Source organism: Solenopsis invicta, chromosome 4, assembly GCF_016802725.1.
Source record: "Solenopsis invicta isolate M01_SB chromosome 4, UNIL_Sinv_3.0, whole genome shotgun sequence".
Classification (NCBI taxonomy): Eukaryota; Metazoa; Arthropoda; class Insecta; order Hymenoptera; family Formicidae; genus Solenopsis; species Solenopsis invicta.
Genome location: NC_052667.1, coordinates 20,494,547 through 20,515,418, shown reverse-complemented (window position 1 = coordinate 20,515,418; position 20,872 = coordinate 20,494,547). Strand labels below are relative to the sequence as shown.

The 20,872-nt window shown below is 30.7% G+C and overlaps 2 protein-coding genes across 7 annotated transcripts; one reads left to right on the top strand and one right to left on the bottom strand.

Moving 5' to 3' along the window:
- Nucleotides 1-1,454: 1,454 nt before the first annotated feature.
- On the bottom strand, nt 1,455-10,636 carry LOC105202549 (alpha-tocopherol transfer protein-like). 5 transcript variants are annotated; one of them, XM_039448723.1, is made up of 5 exons: nt 9,976-10,144; nt 8,978-9,325; nt 7,238-7,601; nt 2,608-2,853; nt 1,455-2,071 (listed from the first exon to the last, which is right to left on the bottom strand). In XM_039448723.1, the coding sequence occupies exons 2-4, from the start codon at nt 9,259-9,261 to the stop codon at nt 2,629-2,631; spliced, it is 873 nt and encodes a 290-aa protein (XP_039304657.1). In that variant the 5' UTR covers nt 9,262-9,325; nt 9,976-10,144; the 3' UTR covers nt 1,455-2,071; nt 2,608-2,628. The 5 variants fall into 5 exon arrangements, with proteins under 5 accessions (XP_039304657.1, XP_039304656.1, XP_039304661.1 ...); XM_039448722.1 differs by having other exon boundaries at nt 1,455-1,968; nt 9,976-10,143; XM_039448727.1 differs by lacking the exons at nt 1,455-2,071; nt 9,976-10,144 and adding an exon at nt 10,497-10,636 and having other exon boundaries at nt 2,134-2,853.
- A 97-nt stretch (nt 10,637-10,733) lies between these two features.
- LOC120357660 lies at nt 10,734-14,500 on the top strand. 2 transcript variants are annotated; one of them, XM_039448713.1, is made up of 2 exons: nt 10,734-10,896; nt 11,847-14,500. In XM_039448713.1, the coding sequence occupies exon 2, from the start codon at nt 13,239-13,241 to the stop codon at nt 14,358-14,360; it is 1,122 nt and encodes a 373-aa protein (XP_039304647.1). In that variant the 5' UTR covers nt 10,734-10,896; nt 11,847-13,238; the 3' UTR covers nt 14,361-14,500. The 2 variants fall into 2 exon arrangements, with proteins under 2 accessions (XP_039304647.1, XP_039304646.1); XM_039448712.1 differs by having other exon boundaries at nt 11,838-14,500.
- The last annotated feature ends 6,372 nt before the right edge of the window (nt 14,501-20,872 follow it).

Genomic DNA, 20,872 nt, shown 5'->3' with positions numbered 1-20,872 from the left:
CATTGACCACGCCTGGCTCCTCCACAATCGAAGCCGACGTTCCTCTCTGGGACACTCCACCGACTGGACACCTCCAAGATCGAGGATCATCTTACACACAATTAACATACTACCAACAACCAGTAAGTCGCTAATAAATTTGTTTCTCTTCCCCTCCGCCCCCATTTCCCCATCTTTTGTTTTATTTTTTTTTATTTAAATTAATTCTTAGTACAAAACAAAAACCCATGGAAACGAACTCGCCGGGGCATGAAACGTCTCCGAAAGGAAAGAACTAGGAAAGCGCGTCGCCTCCTTGACCAAGCCTACGACAATTTCTTACGGGAAATAGGCCGCAGCGAACTTGAAGCTGAGCCGGTTCTTCACCAATCGCCTCCACCTCCTGTTCCCGAAGAACTTGAGGCCCTTCAGGTCCCTCAACTCGGTTCCCGAGGCTCCTCGAATTCCTCATTATTTTTATACAAAGTAACCTCTGACTCCCCTCCCTGAATCAGTCTCAACAATTTCTTATTCTCCAATTCCCCGTCAAGAATTTCACCCACAAAACACCCTCGTACTCTCCGGCTAATTCGGTTATTGCCGAATGCACTACAATCACCTCTGCTGCCTAACTCCTCCACAGTCTGATATTTCTCAGGCTCCCCGATTTTCTTGGCTTACTTCCTTCTCCCCTACCAAGCATAGAGGAAATCCCATTCACTTCTTCTCTAGCACCTCTACGAGAGTGTGCAGAATATCCCGCTTCCACTTCTTTGTTCGATTCTTCCGCACCTCCACGAGTGTGCGAAAAATATTCCATTCCTTTTTGTTCAGCACCTCCAAGAGTGTGCGAAAAGTTTGCTGTTCCATCTTCTTCAGCACCTCTACAAGTGTGCGAAAAATATTCTGTTCACGCTTCTTCCTTGCATTCTTCGGCACTTCTACGAGAATTTTCTCCACGCATCTCCTCACCTTATTCCCTAACACTTCCTCGAGAGTGCAAGGAAACGTATTCTCCAGAATCTGAAGAAATTTTCTCCTTTCCCCTTTCGTTCTTCCCACACGACTTCAAAGAGATTTCCCCACCTCCTCCTGCCCCTCATGTCCATTCTCATGGGATCGAGCAAATGATTCCGGAATTCTTTACTTTCCCGACGTATAACGTCTCTCTCCATCCCCGTGTTTTCTGTATTGGTCCCGGTCCTGTGGACCTTAAATTACTAAAAAACGCAATTGCTCAGGCTTCACAGGCATGGCTATTCCATTTTTTTTATCCTAAACATCTTCTATTGGCTTATAGCTATCTGTCTTCTACTGAAGATCAACGTACCACCTCCTGGACATCCAAACCCTTATCTAATTTCCATTACCAAATTCCACTTCATGTTCCCCCCACTTACTATAGAGATAGAGGAACTATGATGCACGCACACACGTACATTCACACCAACACAATAGAATCATAATCGTCAAGATTCTCTGCTCTCAAGCTAACGTTATTATATATCATGAATTATATATACATAAATATACACCACATTATACATATATATATGTTAACGTTTAATACAAAGTAACTTAAGCTTATTATTATAATTTGGAGACATGTTAGTTAAATATAAAATCCTTTTTATAAACACTTTTATAATGTTTAAAATAAACCTTCATGTATAAAATTTAATTGTATAAAACGTTTTTTTTTCTCTCATTAAGCTAAATCTTTTTCCTAATTTGAATTGATTTCTCGACCATAAACCCCACCACCATCCTTAGCTCTCAACAGATTTTAGCACGTGATCTGATCCAGGGGAGAGCGTTTAAATACGTTGCCGCGAAACAGGACCGAGGAGCGCGAACGACGGGCTGGACATCTGTCATTGGATCCTGGTCAACCATTGAAACATGACTTGAAACGTCTACGCGTTGCTCTCGTGTCACGTCCAATAGTACAAGTGCACGAACTCAATGTTGTGTCCTCCCATCCCTTCCCTAAATCCAGATTATTGTAAAATAAGAATCTCTCTTCTAAGGCCGGACGTAACAACTTCAAGTTTTTCAATGTTGTAAAGGAAATGGCGCTGCGATCAGTAATCTTAAGATAATTAAATAAAGGCCGTATTACACTTGTGGAATAAAATAAGCATACACATCATATCTCAATCAATATCTGTATAAATCACGTCGTGACGATTCAACGTAATTCTCATGCACTTTTATCTGCCAATATATGGTACAACTATTACGTAAAACATTACAATAAAGTTCAAAGTACAAAGTAATATTACAAGAAGAAGTTGCATGAGAATATATAATTAGCTATAATAATATTCGTATGTATAAATCATTAGATATAAATCATATAAAGTTATAAATCATTATTATTCTACGTCGTTTTTTTAAAATTACTCTCCACACTGAACAAAACGCTTACAGACTTGCTTTTGCACAGAGAAAAATAATTTTGTTATCTTGACAAGACATATATAATGATTGTATTTTAATGAAACCAAACAAAATTTCTGATTATAATAGAATTCGAGAATTTATAATCCAAATATTTGATCAATTTCACCACAATCTGATAATTCCTACAAGATTTCTAATTCGTCTATTTTTTAACAGACATACCTTGTTAAATCTATTAGATTTCTAAGTAATGCAACAAGACTGTTTTTTCGGTGTGTTAATTCTCAATGCTTCATTAACGCGTCCAGTTGTTTCATCCAGCAGGAACCATTCACGATAGTCCTCGAGTAGCTTTATTTGATTATCAGCTAATTCTTGTATAAAACCTCCTTTTCCACCCAACTCATTCGGTAGCGCATCTAACGGTATGTATTTAGAAAGGCTTTCCAACGATGAATGAACATGTATCTAAAATTAAGAGTTAAATAAATTTTAAACAATTTATCTGAATAGTAAATAGATCAGTAGCTTTAAAAACTGTAATTTTTTTAATTGAAATTTTAATATGGTATAAGCTCATGCACACAGTGTACTTTATCACAAGGATGTCCAACGGATATCATAATTTGGGATATTGCAATAATCATGAAATATACTCGAATGATCTCAGTTCAATAGATAACGGGATGTACAAATGTCCGTATATATTTAAAAAAAAGAAATGAAATATAAAAAAATTCTTTAAAATCAAGGAAACATGACTCTTAAAAGTACTTTATGAATTAATATAACTTTTTATACATGTTTTTTAAGTGCTGCAGAAAACTGAGAACATAAATTTTATAGAGTATATTTTAAATAAAATGAAAAGCCTTAAAGACACAACTACGGATAGTAACAAAACTGAAAGTAAATAATAAATGTAATATTGATTTTTATTATGTTTTATCTTGATTCTAACTGCCTTTTAAATATCTTACATGTCCTCCTTTTGCATATCTCAATCGATTATATACTTTTTTATTCAGTCAATTTTTTAAACCAATCAATTATATACTTTTTATATTTAGTTTTTCACATGACGTGTTACATGCAAGAAATAATCTGCCGATCCCTTACGGAAAAAAACTTGTGACACTATTAAAATGACAACTATTATTATAGTACGCACTATATTAATAGTAATTTTGCGCACTGTTGGAATTCGCATTAGTAGTGTAAATTAATACTATTGATACAGTGTGCGCTAATAATATGGAAAAAAACTTGTGTCATTTTTGAAGTAACTATTGAATAATTAACTATTAGTGCGGCTCATCCAAGTCGCGACTCCGGTGAACGTTGCTTGACTTCCATAATCGCTGTGAACTGATCTTTCGTGATAATTTGTGAATACTTTGTGCTAATATGTATATATGACAGATAGATGAGGTAATATATACTCTATCGAAAAAATAAAATATGTATTGTATTATATAATTAAAGCATATTATTTATATTTAACATATATGAAATTATAGTTTTTTATTATTTTCACAAATGCGGAATAGCATCTAGAATAACTTTTGTTATTTGTTTAAATAAGAATGAATTTAAAAAATATATGTCAATATAGTACAATAATTATATTAAATATGAAAAATTTATATTAAAAAACATTTTAAAAACATTTAAAAAATATTGTCTGCTCATTAGGATGTAGATCAAGGTTTCTTCATTCATGAACCTATTTCGGCTATAAGTTCATATATGATTACATATTCTTAATTAAAATTAACACAATGCTTGATAAATAATATATTTATTAGTATATCTATTAACATAATTTAACGTTAAATTAATTTAACGTTAAATTAATTTAATGTTAATAAACTACACAATAGTTTATAATTGTGTAGTGGAAACTACTTATTACTGGTGTTATGGTACTTATTGCAGTAGTGATGAATGCTTAAATGCTATTACCGTTAAATAGATGCTATTAGCATTCTATTAGTTACTATTGGCATTCTAATAGTTTTTTTTCGTATGGAATATTATACAATTATATGATATTTGGTACTATGGAAAGTTAAAGGTATATAATATGATGTTTGATTATAATAAGATCTTTGTTCCTTATTTTGTTGATAGAATGTAATTACTTAAATATCATATTAGTAATGATTCTTTTTGTATAGTGAAATCACGATTAATTCCTATAAGTCTTTCCGTTCTGGAAATCTATTAACTTTTGTTCGTATTTTTCACATACAGATGAGTTTTCGAATTTATTAAATAATAATAAAATCTTCTGGATTTTGTTTCGTACACTGCCGAAAGAAACTCATTGAATAAATTTTAGATTGATAACAATTTAATTTTTATTGTTAATATACGATTGATTGTTATTCGTTAAATAAAAATAAATGTTATTTAACAATAAATGTCAATTCGTTATTTTACCATTTCGTTAAATACAATGGATAGAATATGATAAGAATGATAAAATAGCTCTTTATCGTACGTTTTCTATTGAATATAAATCTTATAAAACATGATAAAATATGATAGAATTTGTATTAGATAACTCGAGATCGTCCATGATACAGATTATACAAAACGATATAAATTGATAGAAATTCTACCGCTTTCAATTGTTCTCCATCAACTTTTTTCTCAGGAATTATACTTCAAATGTAATATATAATTGTACACGATCGTTTCTGAAACTAATATATTTTGTTATATTTAATGTCTGCAAATAGTTTTTAATCCACATTTTCCAATTTTAGGTATGTGTAATATTCGTAAATTTGCAATATTTGAAAAAAACTTTCTATCGAATACAAATTAATAGGTAATTCTGTGTAGAAATGCCGTATAGAAAATTTCTATTGTCTAGCTTATTTGCATAAATTCTTTTAGAATCAGCAAATAAGAAATTAACGGTAAAGGGAGGGTCCCAGATGCGCACGGACCCAATCGGATACCTCCAATCACGTAATCTAACCTAACACAAACAACGGAAATACTCTAGGCATCGGCCGCTATAATTGGTGGTGTCTAATTGGGTCTGTGCGCATCTGGGACCCTCCCACGGTTAAAGACGAGTAAAACTGTAAAATATCTTCAGTTATTTACTGAGAAACTAATGTACCCAAAAATTTTTAATTAAAAATTATTCATTTTAAAAAGTATATGCACGACAAATTTTGTCTTTAAAACAACCTATATATAGAAAACTATGCATATCAATTAATTTCAAATTAAATACTATGCAACAGATAGCATAGAATTGAAATAGAATATCTACTATGTTATTGGTGTAAAAAACAAATCTGATTGAAACCGATTAAATATGCTTCAATTTGTACTTTTACACTTTCGCCATGACCAAGAGACCTGTTAGAGAACGATACATTCACACAGAAATCCTATCAATCTTAATCGTTTCTTATCGTATCTTTTTATCAGGAATAAACATATCATTGGTCCAAGTCTCACTACATCATATGTTTTATCTTAAATTTTATAGAAAAGATCACGTTCTACATATATGTACATAATATAAATGTAGGTGAATAAATAACACTATGTAATTAATTTTAAAATAATAATTGCTACTTAATGTTACAATGATATTGTGTTTTTCTTGTGTGTATGACTTATGTTATATTTAAGTTATGTTTACATTAATAAAATGCTTTCAATCTGATGTATTGTAGCATTTGATATACAAAATACATATAGGTCTTATAATAAACAAACGGTAATACAAAACATTATTATAAAAAATAAATAAATTATTACTCAAATAAATGATTTAACTCAATTACGTAGTGTTATTTATTCACTAACATATATGTCATCCTGTAAAAGTAAAACGCTTGCTTTTTTCATAGAATTTAATAAAAATATCTTTTTTATTCTGCAAACCCACTTCAACCAATTTTTATTATAATGTTATGCATGAAAAGGTCTCACTAAAGTGCAAATTTTAATTTTATTCTGTTAAATAACAACTTGTTAGATTGCTATATCAATAACGTGTTTTTTTAACAATACAGTTAATTGCATTATTACTCCTAATCCTACTTATTATTTAGAATTGTTTATTATATTATTTAAATAATTGTGTGCGACATAACAAAATTATTTGATTGCTACGTTACACTATACCTAACATTGTTGCGAATAAATGCATTTTATAGAAATTAGAAATGCAGATATTACTGCTAAATAATTACAATTAACTTTTAAATACTGCACTAGGCCTAGGAGACCCTGTACAAAATTTCGATCGCTTGCTATGTAAATAAAATAGAAAATAGAAAGTTTGGATTAGGAGAGATAGTTTAAAGTCTTCACTATCAATCCCGACGTTGATCAAGTTCAAAGTTCAACTATAGAATTCAAACGGTTACGGAAATAAAGCCTTTTTGTCATCATATTTTTTTTGTTCCTTGTAATTATTTCATAATTATAATTTAAAAAAAAATTCCAATTCCATAATTTTTCCTAAAGGTGGCACTTTTAGTTTTAAAACACCATATCATAAAGTCCTTAAAAATTTTTTGTTAATATAATTTTAAAAAATCTTTTACAAACTTTTTATTTCTGCTTAAAAATTCTTCCCTAATATTATAACTTCATAATAGATCAATTTTCTGCAATGTCATTTATTCAGTCAAATTTCTGAGATTTTGACTTTATGACTTTAAAAACAAATTTGTTGAAAAATATTGATTGAAACAATTGCAAAATTATAACTTTTCAAAGTTGCATGGACCTCCCAGATCCGTATGTTATGTTTATAACTGGCACCGCATGTACTGTGTTCAAAGGTTATTAATCGATTTGTTATATTTACCATGTCTATCAGCTCTTTCTTCAACAAAGGTCTAGAAATATTCATGAGCAATTCCATGGCAGGTGGTGCGTTTATAATATGGAATTCCTTTAAACGCATCGGTGCTGCTTCTTGGATGTAAAAAGTGTTTTTCTTGGCTGCCGACAGACTCATTCGCGTGACATGACCGAATGACAGTTTACCAACATCGACGATATTGACATAACCGTTGTTTATACCGTGCGTCAGAAACAATACATCCAACAACATAAAGGAATATTTGGTGACGTCATTGTAATTATAATGAGAAGGATCGGCATCCAGAATTGTTCCATATATCATTGTGTAGCCATCCTTCGTTACTCCATTTAAGGGAAAACTGGTCCTTTTTAAATCAAATCAATTTTTCTTGATTTATTAATACACTAGTATACAGGATGTTCATTAATAGTTGTCTCCACGTTTTATCATAAGACATAACTTACTGACTTCACTCCATATAAATTACATGGAGTGCAGTCGATAAGTCATGGTTAAGGCGCGCTCTTATGGTAAAACGTGGAGACAACCATTAATGAACACCCTATATATCAAAGTATTACCACAAATATTTTACATTTTACTTCAAAAAATTTACAATTAAATGTTAGTTATATGTTATATAAATATTATTTATATGTTTTGTATAACTTATTTTCTGCATGGATCTTAAAATATTTAATATTTTAAATATCACAAACTACCATTTACATAAGGCAACTGTATCCAATACAGCCTAGTACCCAATATGGCTTACTTACTGTTTATAAATAGTTACGTATATAGAATTGAATATAAATAAATTGAAAATAACACTAAAGCAATTAAAGTTTAATAATATCAATTTTTTAATTCATAACAACTATGTGCATTGGTTGGCACGTGTTAGCCGGATAATTAAGAGATGTAAAGCAGGTATTTTAATAATTAATTTTAAGTTCTTATACGTATTGTATAAGTTCCGATTTTCAATTATTTATAAAGCGCTCTCAAAAAAATGCCGAAACGTATATATATATTAGTACAAAATTACCTTTTCAAAAAAAGGCGCCAAGTGTGTGTCTGTACTCTTTAAATTTAATTCAACCTAAATTTATTTCTTCAAAAAAAAAAATGTATGAAATCTTTAAATCGCGCCAATTATAAAGAGAATATATTGATGTTTGAAATAACTGCTGCACTACTTTTAACAAATAAAATCCAAGTGATAGTTTCTTTATATTTTAATGAAACTCAAGTGATAATAGCTAAGAATTAAAGAGGAAAAAAAATATAAAATTTTATTGAAATAAAAAATTTTAAACTATAAAAACTTGACGCAAACTCTGCGTAATAATTTTATTTTGATTAATTATAATTGTTTTATAATTTAAAAAATAGTATAACCTCGATATTTTCTTATTAGTATATTCATTTTACTATTAGAATATTCTACAGAATCGACTTATACAAAAGGATAATTTTGCGACATCCTGTATACACATAAATAATAACAACTTCGATTGGCTACACTAATTGTAAGTGTACAATGATGCATTATTAAAGCTGCGTATTAATATAATCAAAATGTAAACGTCTCATCACATATATTTACATTGTCTTTTGCACGACGCGACAGCTTTAATATACAATACATGTACTAGTGTGTCCAATCGAATTTGTTATAAGTTATATTATGCTATAATATATTCGTTCATTAATATTATTCATAAAATAGCTCACATAATTTTAAAAGCTTGTCGTAATTCCTTGTTCCCGAGCGGATCTCGATTGGAAAAAAATTCTGGTACATGCGTTCTAATCGTATAATAATTTTCTATTGTGTTTTTTGTTTGTTCCATTTGATAATAATTGCTGTGAAGAAACAAGGCGAGAAAACTATCCTCAATTTTTGGCAAGTGCGGTTGTTTCTCGCACCATTCTTTCAGTGATTGTATATCCGATAGTTTCAATTCAGAACTTTTTTCCATTTCCTCTTCTAATGTGATTCTTTTTATTAGTGACATTGAAACTTAGTTTGAATTACAATAAAAATGTATTTTACTATATCTGATTGTGTTCGAGAAATATCTAGAAGAAAAATATTTAGAAAAAATTGATTACAATTTAATTCTTACTATTTTAAATTTATAATATTAGTCCAATAATTAAAAAAGAAAATTAATTAGTTGTTGTTTACAAAATAAGAAATTTTTTATATAAATAATTTTCATAAAAACTTATTTTCTGAACAATAATTAATAAAAAATTATTCATGTAAAACAGAATTAGTATATTATAGCTAATTTATACTCAATCCAATTTTGGAATATTTTAATTATATGTCTTAATCAAAAATTAAATAAAAACCTGTTACTGATTATAATGTTGTAAATATAATATATCACTTATTACTAAGAAAAACTTAAATATAAAACAATATGAAAAATGCTAAATAAATCCCTTTTCATGCTAATTTTATAAACATCGAAATCATTAAAAAAATGATTATTTAAGAAATTTAAGAAATAATGTGTTTAATTTTTAAAATTTTGCGTGTTGTTATGTCTTTCTATTTATAATATACAATACAAATATTTAAAAAAATAACACTTTCACATTAAAAAGAAAATATTTTCTATCTTTGACATAAATATGATGATTATTATTAAATGCACACATGGTTCATATTAACGTGCCTGAATTGAAGTACAACTCATAAATATTAACAAATTTAATACCTATGAGAAATTATTTTAATTTTTATTATTGAAAAACACTTTCTTATCTTTTCAACACTTATCTTCCGCACATTAATGCAATATTCTTAAAGCTAGTGAAGATGTACTATACAGTCTAGAAACTTATTGAACACTGCTGTAACCAGTTTTCTACTGCAGAAGCAAGTTTGAGTTGTATTATAAGTCAAATTCTAATTAGAGTGGGGCAGGAAATTATGTGTTACGTGTAACTTCTGTGAGCACTACATGATGATAATACATATATGCGCGTCAAAGTTATAGCCAGTGTTGCCAATTTTAAGATCATAGTCAGGCGAGAGTCAAGTGGATGACGCACACAATGGCCGAGTTCCGTAAAGAGCATGATGTGCGTGATATGTTATTTCATTCTTGTTGATCACCGAACATTAAACAAGGATAAAATAATACATGCGCATCATACGTTCCACGAGACTCAGCCATTGACAACACACGTGAGTGCATGCACTCGCACCTGCGAGCCAATGCGAACGTACACTTACTGCGTTATCAATGCGCATTCAGCAGAACAAGTAACTTAGTAACAGTCGAACGTGATTTGCTGTTACTTTTTTTGCAATCTTTTTTATTTATCGATTCTAAATTTAGAACCGATAAGTCAACATTGAAGGTTTATTCGCGTCGCATGCTCCAATGTAGACCAGAGAGCACTTAGATTCTTTGAATCACTTTTGGAGCACGTTAAAGTTAGTAGGAATATGTTGGAGCATGCGAACAAATCTCGAGATTCAGTGGAAAGTCTAATAAATGATGTAAAACTGTCCGCTGAATGCGGGCAATGTTTGCATCATTCCCTCTATTTAACTCTCGCTTAACTCTGATCTTGAAACTGGCAACACTGGTTACAGCGCTACCTTGTGGCTAACAAACAACTGAAAAAATGTACGTATACATGAAACAAACCATTATCAAATGAGCAGACAATCTTTTTCTAAGTGTTTTTTTAATGTGATTATTTTTCAATAGTTATATATTGTACAGTTTCATTGTAAAAATATTTATTTTGTGTTAAGTAAATATTTATGTTACATTAATTAGTTGTTTGAGATAATAAACATTTAATTTTAACTTTTACTTACAATAAGAATTGTTTCGCTAAAATATTTTCTTCCCAAGTATTTTTATTTCCAAGTAAGTATTATATTTCTCCAGTTCCAGTAATATCTATCAAATTATACATTTTTTAATATAACGTTTCCTTCAAATAATATTTTTTTTATTATAAAAATTATTTAAAAACAAAAACACTTTAAATATATAACTAAATAGAAAAATAAAATATCTAATAATTGATACCCAATGAGAAATGATAAGTTGAAAAGACGTTTATTCGACGTCTATGTCGTTGATGGTTGATATTATAAGTTGAAAAGACGTCTATTCGACGTCAATGGTTGATATTAATAAGTATTTCAACTACTTTTCAACCACTCGAAAATTTCTTTTCTATTAGATGTAGTTTTGCAAAAATATAATTAACAAAAATAATTAACGTCACCATTTTCTTTTCTTATCCAGATAACATACAGTTGAAAATTATTGGGTCATGCAAGACGCTTTTTAGACGTTTTTTATAAACCTGACTTCCCAAAATTTTTTCATATTTAATTTAATTATTGTACTATATTGACACATAATTTCTAGGTGCATTCTTATTTAAACGAATAACAGAAAAGTTATTCCAGATCCTATTCCGCATTTGTGAAAATAGTAAAAAAGCAATAATTTTTTTATAAATAATATTCTTTAATTATACATGTTTCATTTTTTTTATAACATATACTGATCTGATCTACCAGTTATTTACATATATGACTACAAAGTGTTTACAGGTCATTATGAGGGATCAGTTCGCAGGAAGTCACGGAAATCACGGAAGTCAAGCAACGTTCACTGGAGTCGCGACTTGAATGGGTGGCCACTCGAGAATTTCCAAAAAGAAATACTTGAGAATTTCTTTTACGAAAAATGTTTTTTAAAATGTTACACAAATATTGTTTTGTTCATTGGAATTATGTGGTGTAATAATATTTATGTGAATATTTTGGTAAAATTCATAACATTGCAATGTTGCTGACATGTTTCAATGCAATATTTCAAAAAGTGGACATCTCAATGTTGCTACAATCTTCCAGCAATGTTGCAGCAATGTTTCGCAATCAAAATGCAATATTACAATGTTTCAATGAAATCATTCTGCAATGTTCCTGCAATCTCTCTGTGCTGTATGGAATATTTGTAGCATTGATGTTGTTTGTATTATATTGCAAAAACGTTAAAAATTCAATACTTGCTAAACGCTTAAATACTGCCTCACTGCTGTTGTTACCAAGTATACCTAATAAAACTTTCGATCATAGTGTTCTGTCTTTTAGTCGAGAGACCGAAACAGGTCTCTGAACTAAAATTTTTGTCTTTTAAAACACCAGTTAGAAATTTCATAACATCTGACTCTTCTGCATTAAGATTTTTTTTATCTTGCGTGTCGTCATCACTAATGTTTGTATTGGACATTTTATTGAGCTTCGCAAAATTAAGATTTCATATCTATTGCGCAGTGAGAAAAATCTCAAATTCTCGTTCCAAAGTTTGTTTGACTTCTACGATCATCATAGAGTCCATTTCTAATTCGGCCAGAGATGTATGTATATCGCACGGAGGCAGTCTAGGGTAATCTGATTAAGTTCAGTCATATGGCAAATGTTGCGACGCCGAATGTGCGGCACTTAGGTAAACCACGGATTTAGAACCCTTGTAGAAAAATACTATTGAGCACTACTGCACTGCAGGAGAGTAATAATGTTGCAATGTTGCAGTGCAGTAATATAATGGTAGTGCCTCAAAATACTACTAGTATTTTTCTACAAAGGAACGTTTAATTACTTCAAGGTCAGATAGTGTTGTAGAAGTAAGATAGATAGGTGGCGCCGGATGAAATATAGTTAGTGCGTGCGTGAGTGTGAGCACGAGGCACTGAACTGTTTTAGCTTTTGGACACGCTCTACGTTGACATCACTTATGTATAATTGTTTAATATAATTATAAACTTAATATCAGTCTATATCAGTCTTGTTTATTGTTAAACATATACTAGTATACACTACACAACATGGCGCAGTCGTTAAGTCAATAATAGTACTGATAGCCAGCAAAACAGAGAATAAAATCGTATTCACGACGAAAGGTTAGGAGAGTCGTATGTAAACGCGATCCCCGCAGCTAAGATGGAAACAAAAATTCCAGCACCACTGGAATTCAGTGGAAATATCGCAGAGAACTATAAAAAGTTCAAGCAGAGAGTCGATATTTACATGACAGCAAATGATTTCCATAAAAAGAGTGAAGAGGTTAAGGTTGCAATATTTCTAAATACGATTGGCGAGGAAGGAATTGATATATTCAACAACTTCCAACTTAGTGAAGTGGATCAGAAAAAATATGATCTGGTAGTTAAAAAATTCGATGAGTACTTTCTCCCGAAGAAAAACGTAGTATATGAAAGCTTCTTATTTTACAAAAAAGTTCAAGAATCAAATGAACCAGTAGACAATTTCGTGAAGGAATTGAAGAAACTGGCACGAAATTGTGAGTTTCCAGATGAGCAAGATATGATCCGGGACAGGCTAGTACTAGGTATTGCTGACACAACAGTACAAGAGAAGCTACTAAGTGTAACAGACTTAAAGTTAGAAAAAGCAATAGAAACAGCCAGAGCCAAGGAGATGTTAAAAGAAAGGATCAAAACTATGCAAAATGAGAAGATAGTTGAGAAAATTGAGAAAAATCAACCGGTGAAAGCTAAAGGAAACAGGAGGATTAATTACAAACCTCAAGAAAAGAAAGAAGATCTTGGAACGGAGAAAGAGTTTCAGTGCAGAAGATGCACTAGGAAGCATGGACCGAGGGAATGCCCAGCATTTGGACGAAGATGCAACAAATGTGGAAAAGTAAATCACTTTGAAGCGTCTTGCAGACTAAAAGGAATACAGGAGATTGAAGATAAAGAAGAGGAGGAGATACTTGCGATCAAATCACTGAATATTGTAAGGAGCAAAATACATCAAATGACTGTATCGGCTTGGTTAGAAAATATAGAGATAGAGAATAAAATTATTAAATTTAAGATAGATACCGGAGCGCAAGTAAACATTCTGCCAGATAAAGTGTTCAATAGTCTTAATAAAAAGAATATTCTAATAGAAAAAACAAATGTTATACTTGAAGCTTATAGAGGGCACAAATTTAAACCATTGGGTAAAGTTTGGTTAAGTTGTAAATTAAAAAACTGTGTAAAGAAACAAGAATTCATATTGTTAAAAATGAAAGAGTACCGTTGTTGGGTCTAAAGTCGTGTATAGATTTAGGATTACTAAAGAAAATTGAAACAATTTCAGTATTAGAAAATAAAGAAGAATTCATTAAAAAGAACAAAGATTTATTTTCAGGAATAGGAACTTTTAAAGAAAAATGCAAAATTGTGCTAAAACCGGACTGCTGTCCAGTAGTGAGGCCGCCGAGACGTATACCGTACTCCCTGAGGGATAAATTAAAAGCTACGCTGAATAATCTGGAGCAAAAAGGGATTATCGTTAAAGCGGAAGGACCAGTAGAATGGGCGAGTAACTTAGTTATTGTAGAAAAACCGAACGGTACGTTAAGAATCTGTTTAGATCCAATTGACCTAAATAAAAGTATAAAAAGGGAGCCATGTTTATTACCAACTTTAGGAGAGGTGAGCACCGCATTATCGGGTAATGGCTGGTTTACCGCTTTAGATCTAATAGATGGATTTTATCATGTGGAGTTGGATAAGAATTCAAGTAAACTTTGTACATTTAACTCTCCTTTTGGTAATTACAGATTTAAAAGGTTACCGTTTGGTCTTAGCATTGCTCCAGAATTATTTCAAAAAATAAATAACAAAAATTTTGGTGACATAGAAGGTGTAATTGTTTACATTGATGATGTTTTAGTTTTTGCTAAAACAAAGGAGGAACATGACTTAATTTTAAATAAAGTATTAGATAGAGCAAGAACATTAGGTATTAAATTTAATCCAAACAAAGTACAATACAGAATGAATGAAGTAAATTATCTAGCACATAAATTTTCAAAAGCTGGCATGGAGCCTGATAAAGAAAGAGTAAAAGCTGTATTAGGTTTAAATAGCCCACAAAATAGGAGAGATGTGCAAAGAGTATTGGGAATGTTTAATTATTTTCGTAGTTTTATTTCCAACATGGCTGAAATCTCGGAGCCGATAAGAAATCTACTGAAAAAAGATGTGGTATTTTCGTGGTCGTCATCTCATGAACAAGCATTCAATAAATTAAAAGAATTGTTGGCAAAAGCGCCGGTCTTAACAAATTTTGACATTAATAAAGAAATTACAATTCAAACAGATGCGTCCAGCAAGGGTTTAGGAGCATGCTTGTTACAATTAGGAAAACCAATATTTTTTGCGTCGAGAAGTTTAACTGAGTCCGAGAAGCATTATGCTCAAATTGAGAAAGAGTTGTTGGCGATAGCGTATGCGGCGCATAAATTTAAGAATTACATCTATGGGAGAAAAGCTACAGTTTGGACAGATCATAAACCGCTAATTACAATTATGAAAAAGAAATTATCAGACATCATATCTCCTAGATTACAGCGATTAAAATTAAAATTACTTAGATTTGAGTTAGAGACAAAATACTGCCCAGGAAAATACTTGTATGTAGCTGATTTATTATCGAGAGATTACGTTAAGGAACCAGTTAAAGAAGATCCTAGTATGTTGTACATAATATTCATGCAATTATTAATATTTCGCAGGAAAAGAAAATTAAGTTTCAAGATGAGACAGAAAAGGATGAAGTGCTAAAACAAGTTAAGAGTTACTGTTTAAGTGGTTGGCCAACAGATAAAATAAAAGATAATAAGATAATACTGGCATTTAAAAATGTTAAAAGTGATCTTACGGTCATCGAAAATATTATATTATATAATAGTAGAGTAGTTGTACCAGATAGTTTAAAAACAGACATGTTAAAACTTGCACACGAAGGTCACTTTGGGATTAGTAAAACTTTAAAAAAGATGCAGGAAACATTTTATTGGCCAAACATGATAAATGATGTTATTGAATTTGTTAAGAAATGTAGATTGTGTGAAAAATTTCTTCCAGCTAAATCACAGGAGACTATGTTAAAACATAACATCCCAAGGAGACCTTTTGTGAAAGTTGCAGCAGATATTGCACAACATGGCATAGACAATTATTTAGTCATTTTTGACTACTATTCTAAATGGTTAGAGATAATAAAGATAAAAGATAAAACCGCTCAATGTATCATAGTAGCATTTAGGAACTGTTTCGCGACACATGGAATACCAGAATACCTAATAGCGGATAATATGCCTTTTAATTCATATAAATTTAAAAAGTTTGCGGAAGATTTCGGTATGCAAATTGTAAACTCAAGCCCACACTATCCTAAAAGTAATGGGCAGGCAGAGAGTGGTGTAAAAATAGCAAAGTCTTTCCTGCGAAAGCAAGTTGATTTAGATACAGCATTACTAAACTACAGAAATACAGAGATAACAGATGTAGGATATTCTCCTGCGCAATTGTTAATGAATCGCAAGTTAAGAACTAAATTACCGATTTCACAAAGATTACTAGATAGTAGTAAAGTTAATAGTAAACAAGCTCATTCTAAGTTACTCAATAAACAAAATAAATTTAAGTCATATTATGATAATAAGGCAAAGTTGCAAACACCATTTAAAATAAATGATAATGTAACATTTAAAAAGGGAGGTACATGGGAACCAGCTACAGTTATAGGAATTTGTAAAGAACCTAGATCATATCTAATAAAAAATGACAGTGGCCAAGTGTTAAGAAGGAACAGTAATCATATTAGACTGTCTAATTGTAAGTCGGAGACAAAAACAAGCTATATGTTGGACAGTGAAGAGGAGGATAATCAAGATTGTAACAGTGGCGCAATGAATAATATAGAACCGAATTTAATTAACTGCGATACAGACTCGGATGAAGTAAGCGTTGCTAGTGATGTAAGCGATACTGCCCGCACAGCACGTAATATTGCAACAATATTGCTACAATATTACAATATCGCAGTAATATTACAGCGATATGGTAATATTACAGCAATATTGTTGTTAGATTACAATATTACGTGCTGTACGGGTGAGATAACAAATGTAAACTCGGAAAGAAGTGAAGTAAATGTAAGGCCACGAAGAAATATTAAACAACCTAGTAGATTTAAGGATTTTATTACATTTAAAAAAAAAACAAAGGAGTACTTATTGTAACGGCTTAAAAAGGGAGATGTTGTAGAAGTAAGATAGATAGGTGGCGCCGGATGAAATATAGTTAGTGCGTGTGTGAGTGTGAGCACGAGGCACTGAACTGTTTTAGCTTTTGGACACGCTCTATGTTGACATCACTTATGTATAATTGTTTAATATAATTATAAACTTAATATCAGTCTATATCAGTCTTGTTTATTGTTAAACATATACTAGTATACACTACACAACAGATAGAGATATGCAAACTGTGTGAATCAAATTCTAATGTCAAAAAAATATTTTATAGGATTATTGATACATTTTTGTATTAGAATCTCATAGGCCGGTATTCACAATCGTTTCTTATATTCAAGATCGTTTTAAGTACTGTCAATATTGTCGTCAACCAATCACGCATTATCAGCCGTATTAGCATCTTAAGGCGATGCTGGGCTGATCTCTATACGTGCTTATTTTCGAACAGTCTTATCTCTTAATTGGCTTTACAGATCACAAAATTCTTTTACTAATTAAAGAAGGAACTAAACCGTACCCTGCTAGCTGTAATTTAATACAAAAAACGAAAGTTGATAAAAAAAATAATTTAATTATCGGCTTCTGCGGCCGACTTGTTACAACATGTGCCCCATATAAAAGTTTTAAACATTAAATATGTGTATGAAATAAGTAGCTAGCGGGATATGGATTAAATGAAAGAACAATACAGCACTCGCCGAATGATAGAAGCTTTAGTATAAGAGATATAAATGTTTGAAAATTGTTTATATAATTTTCACGTGTATTTGTGCGAAGAGTAGAAATTGTGTTCATGGCAGTTCAGAGATCTTGTATTAAAGACGCTAAAAAGAACAATGACAGATGAGTGCGTTTGACAAAGAGCGCTAGCCTTTACTCTTCGCCTCACGCGCAACCCTCAGTTCGTCGAAGAAAAATCTGCAATAAACCGCAGTACCGACATCGAGTAAGTTCGACTGTCAGTCCAACATCGCCTTAACGCTCACAATGTTCACGAGCATTATTTGTTATTATTCAATATTTTACAAACAAGGATAAAATAACTCTATAGAGTTGCAAGTATAAAGTGGAATGAATCCAATATGGCTTCTTTTGGTAATGCTCATGATACAGTACATCTTCCCAGTTCCAGATTTCGTCACCAGGTACAGAGCAAAACTTTCTTAGTGTGAATATTGTTTTTAGGCTTTACAGTGAAGATCATCTATTAGCTAGGATATATCGATGATTCTTTGCGTTTGCCTCGTGCCCATAGAACGCGGCGGAAGTTGGCGCGGTAACTAATCAAAGTTGGATAGAATTTATCTTTTTCCGCGGGGCAAGCTTTGCCTGTAGACACATATTAGAATCAGGCTTGGGAAAGTTACTTTGTAAAAATAACTAGTTACAGTTACAGTTTCTGTCTTCCAAAAAATAACTAGTTACCGTTACAAGTTACTGACTTTAAAAAATAATTCGTTGCAGTTACAGTTATTAAAAAAGTAACTTAAAGTTACTTTTCAGTTACTTTTCTGTTTTTTTTTTTTTTTAGTAATATTATAAAACATTGATAATTTAAATACGAGACTTTTACTGAAGAGCATCCACGTAAAGTCTTTTCTATCTTTAATTGTGTAAAGCGTTGTCTACAATAGAGACTTAAGCCTTTAACATTAAGAAATTGACCAATAATAATTGATTTATAGAAGAATAATCGATTGTGTTTGGCCAATTTTTTAAGGCTAAAAGCTTAAGTCTTTATTGACGACGCATAAGATGCATGTGACATGTTTACATATATTAAATATTAATTACTTATGTACACCCAAGGACTTTGATTCTGTGACCCTCATGGGGAAATTTTCTAAACTGAGAAGTCACCACTTTCTACATGCTTGCAGTTCATGATTAATGAAACGACTAGAGCTTATTGGTAGTTACGTTAATCATAAACTGTAAATATGTAGAAAGATAGCGACTTCTCAATTTGGAAAATATTCCCATGGACAGAATCAAAGTCCTTGCGTGTACAGATGAAATCTATATGAATTATGTTCTAAATTTATTGAGGATAAAGGTTGGTTATAATAGCCGTAATCGTAAGAAATTGGTCAATCATTGTTGATTTATAAAAGAATAATTGACTATGATTGGTCAATTTCTTATGATAACGGCTATTATAAACTAACTTTAAGACTAAGTATAGAATTTAGACTCAAAGACATTCTTAGTAACCAATTCTCTGCTGGCTGATTATCACACATATGTATGTACACGATAGACCAGCCAGACGATCACACAACACGCAGTGATTCTCCGCGAGCATCCCGGAATCTTACTTGAATATCCGGGCCCTACAAGTACAGTCGTGAGCTAAAAGGTTGCAACAAGTTTTCTTGGGCCCGTATTCATAGTCGTAACTTATTTTCAAGATCGTCTTAAGTACGGTCTTAAGTTACCCTCTAGATTCATAGTCATGTATCAAGCAAATGCTTGAGTAAAATCTTAAGTCAAGACTTGTCCAAGACGATCTTGTTTGGAAACGTCTTGTTCGGTCTCGACATGATTCATAGACAGATCTTATTCAAAATAAGACCAGACTTAAGACTATCTTATTAGTCATGAATTCATAGTCGTAATAAGACGTCTTGTATGACGTATATACAGCCAAATAAGACAATCTTCGCCAAGTCGTGGTCGAAGTAGACTTAAGCAAAGCTGTAGAGTACTATTCTAACCTCAAATTAATGTTTGCTGGAGTTGAAATACTTAAATTTAAAAAAATGACAGCAAAGACAAGACTAGTTAATCGTAGATTTTTAATTCCTTTATTTTTGTAAAAACATGACTAGTATTTAAAAAAAATATATATATATAAAATATTTTTAGTTTTTTTTTAAACTTATATATACATTAACATGCTCTTTATGCAGTTCTTTGATCTGTGCAAAAATTGCATAAAATAATTGTTAAAATTTATAATTATAATTTTTACTATGGTATTTAAAATATAAGAATGATTTACAATTATATAAATATAATAATATAATCAATAATGTTTGATAGAAAAAAATATATTAAAAATGTTAAATATATTAAAAATCTCCGCGGAAACACAATTTTGGCAGCGGATAACCATATGTTATTGATTTACCGAGACGATAAATATTATATCTATCACTATTAAATAATATTTAAATTAATGAATATTAAGTAAATATTAAATAAATATAAAATAAATATGCAATTAATGTTAAATTAATGTTTATGAAATTATTGTTTCAAATAAAATTTAATGTAAAATAAATATTAAATTAATGTTAAATGAACATTAAATTATTGTTTTTAAAATTATTGGTTTAAATAAAAAATTAATGTAAAGTATAAATTAAATTAAAGTTAAATAAATGTTAAATTAACGTTTTTAAATTTATAGTTTTAAATAAAAAATTAAAGTAAAATAAATATTTAATTAATTTTGAAAAAAATGTTAAGGTAACGTTTTTTTAAATCATTAATGGAAATAAATTATTAA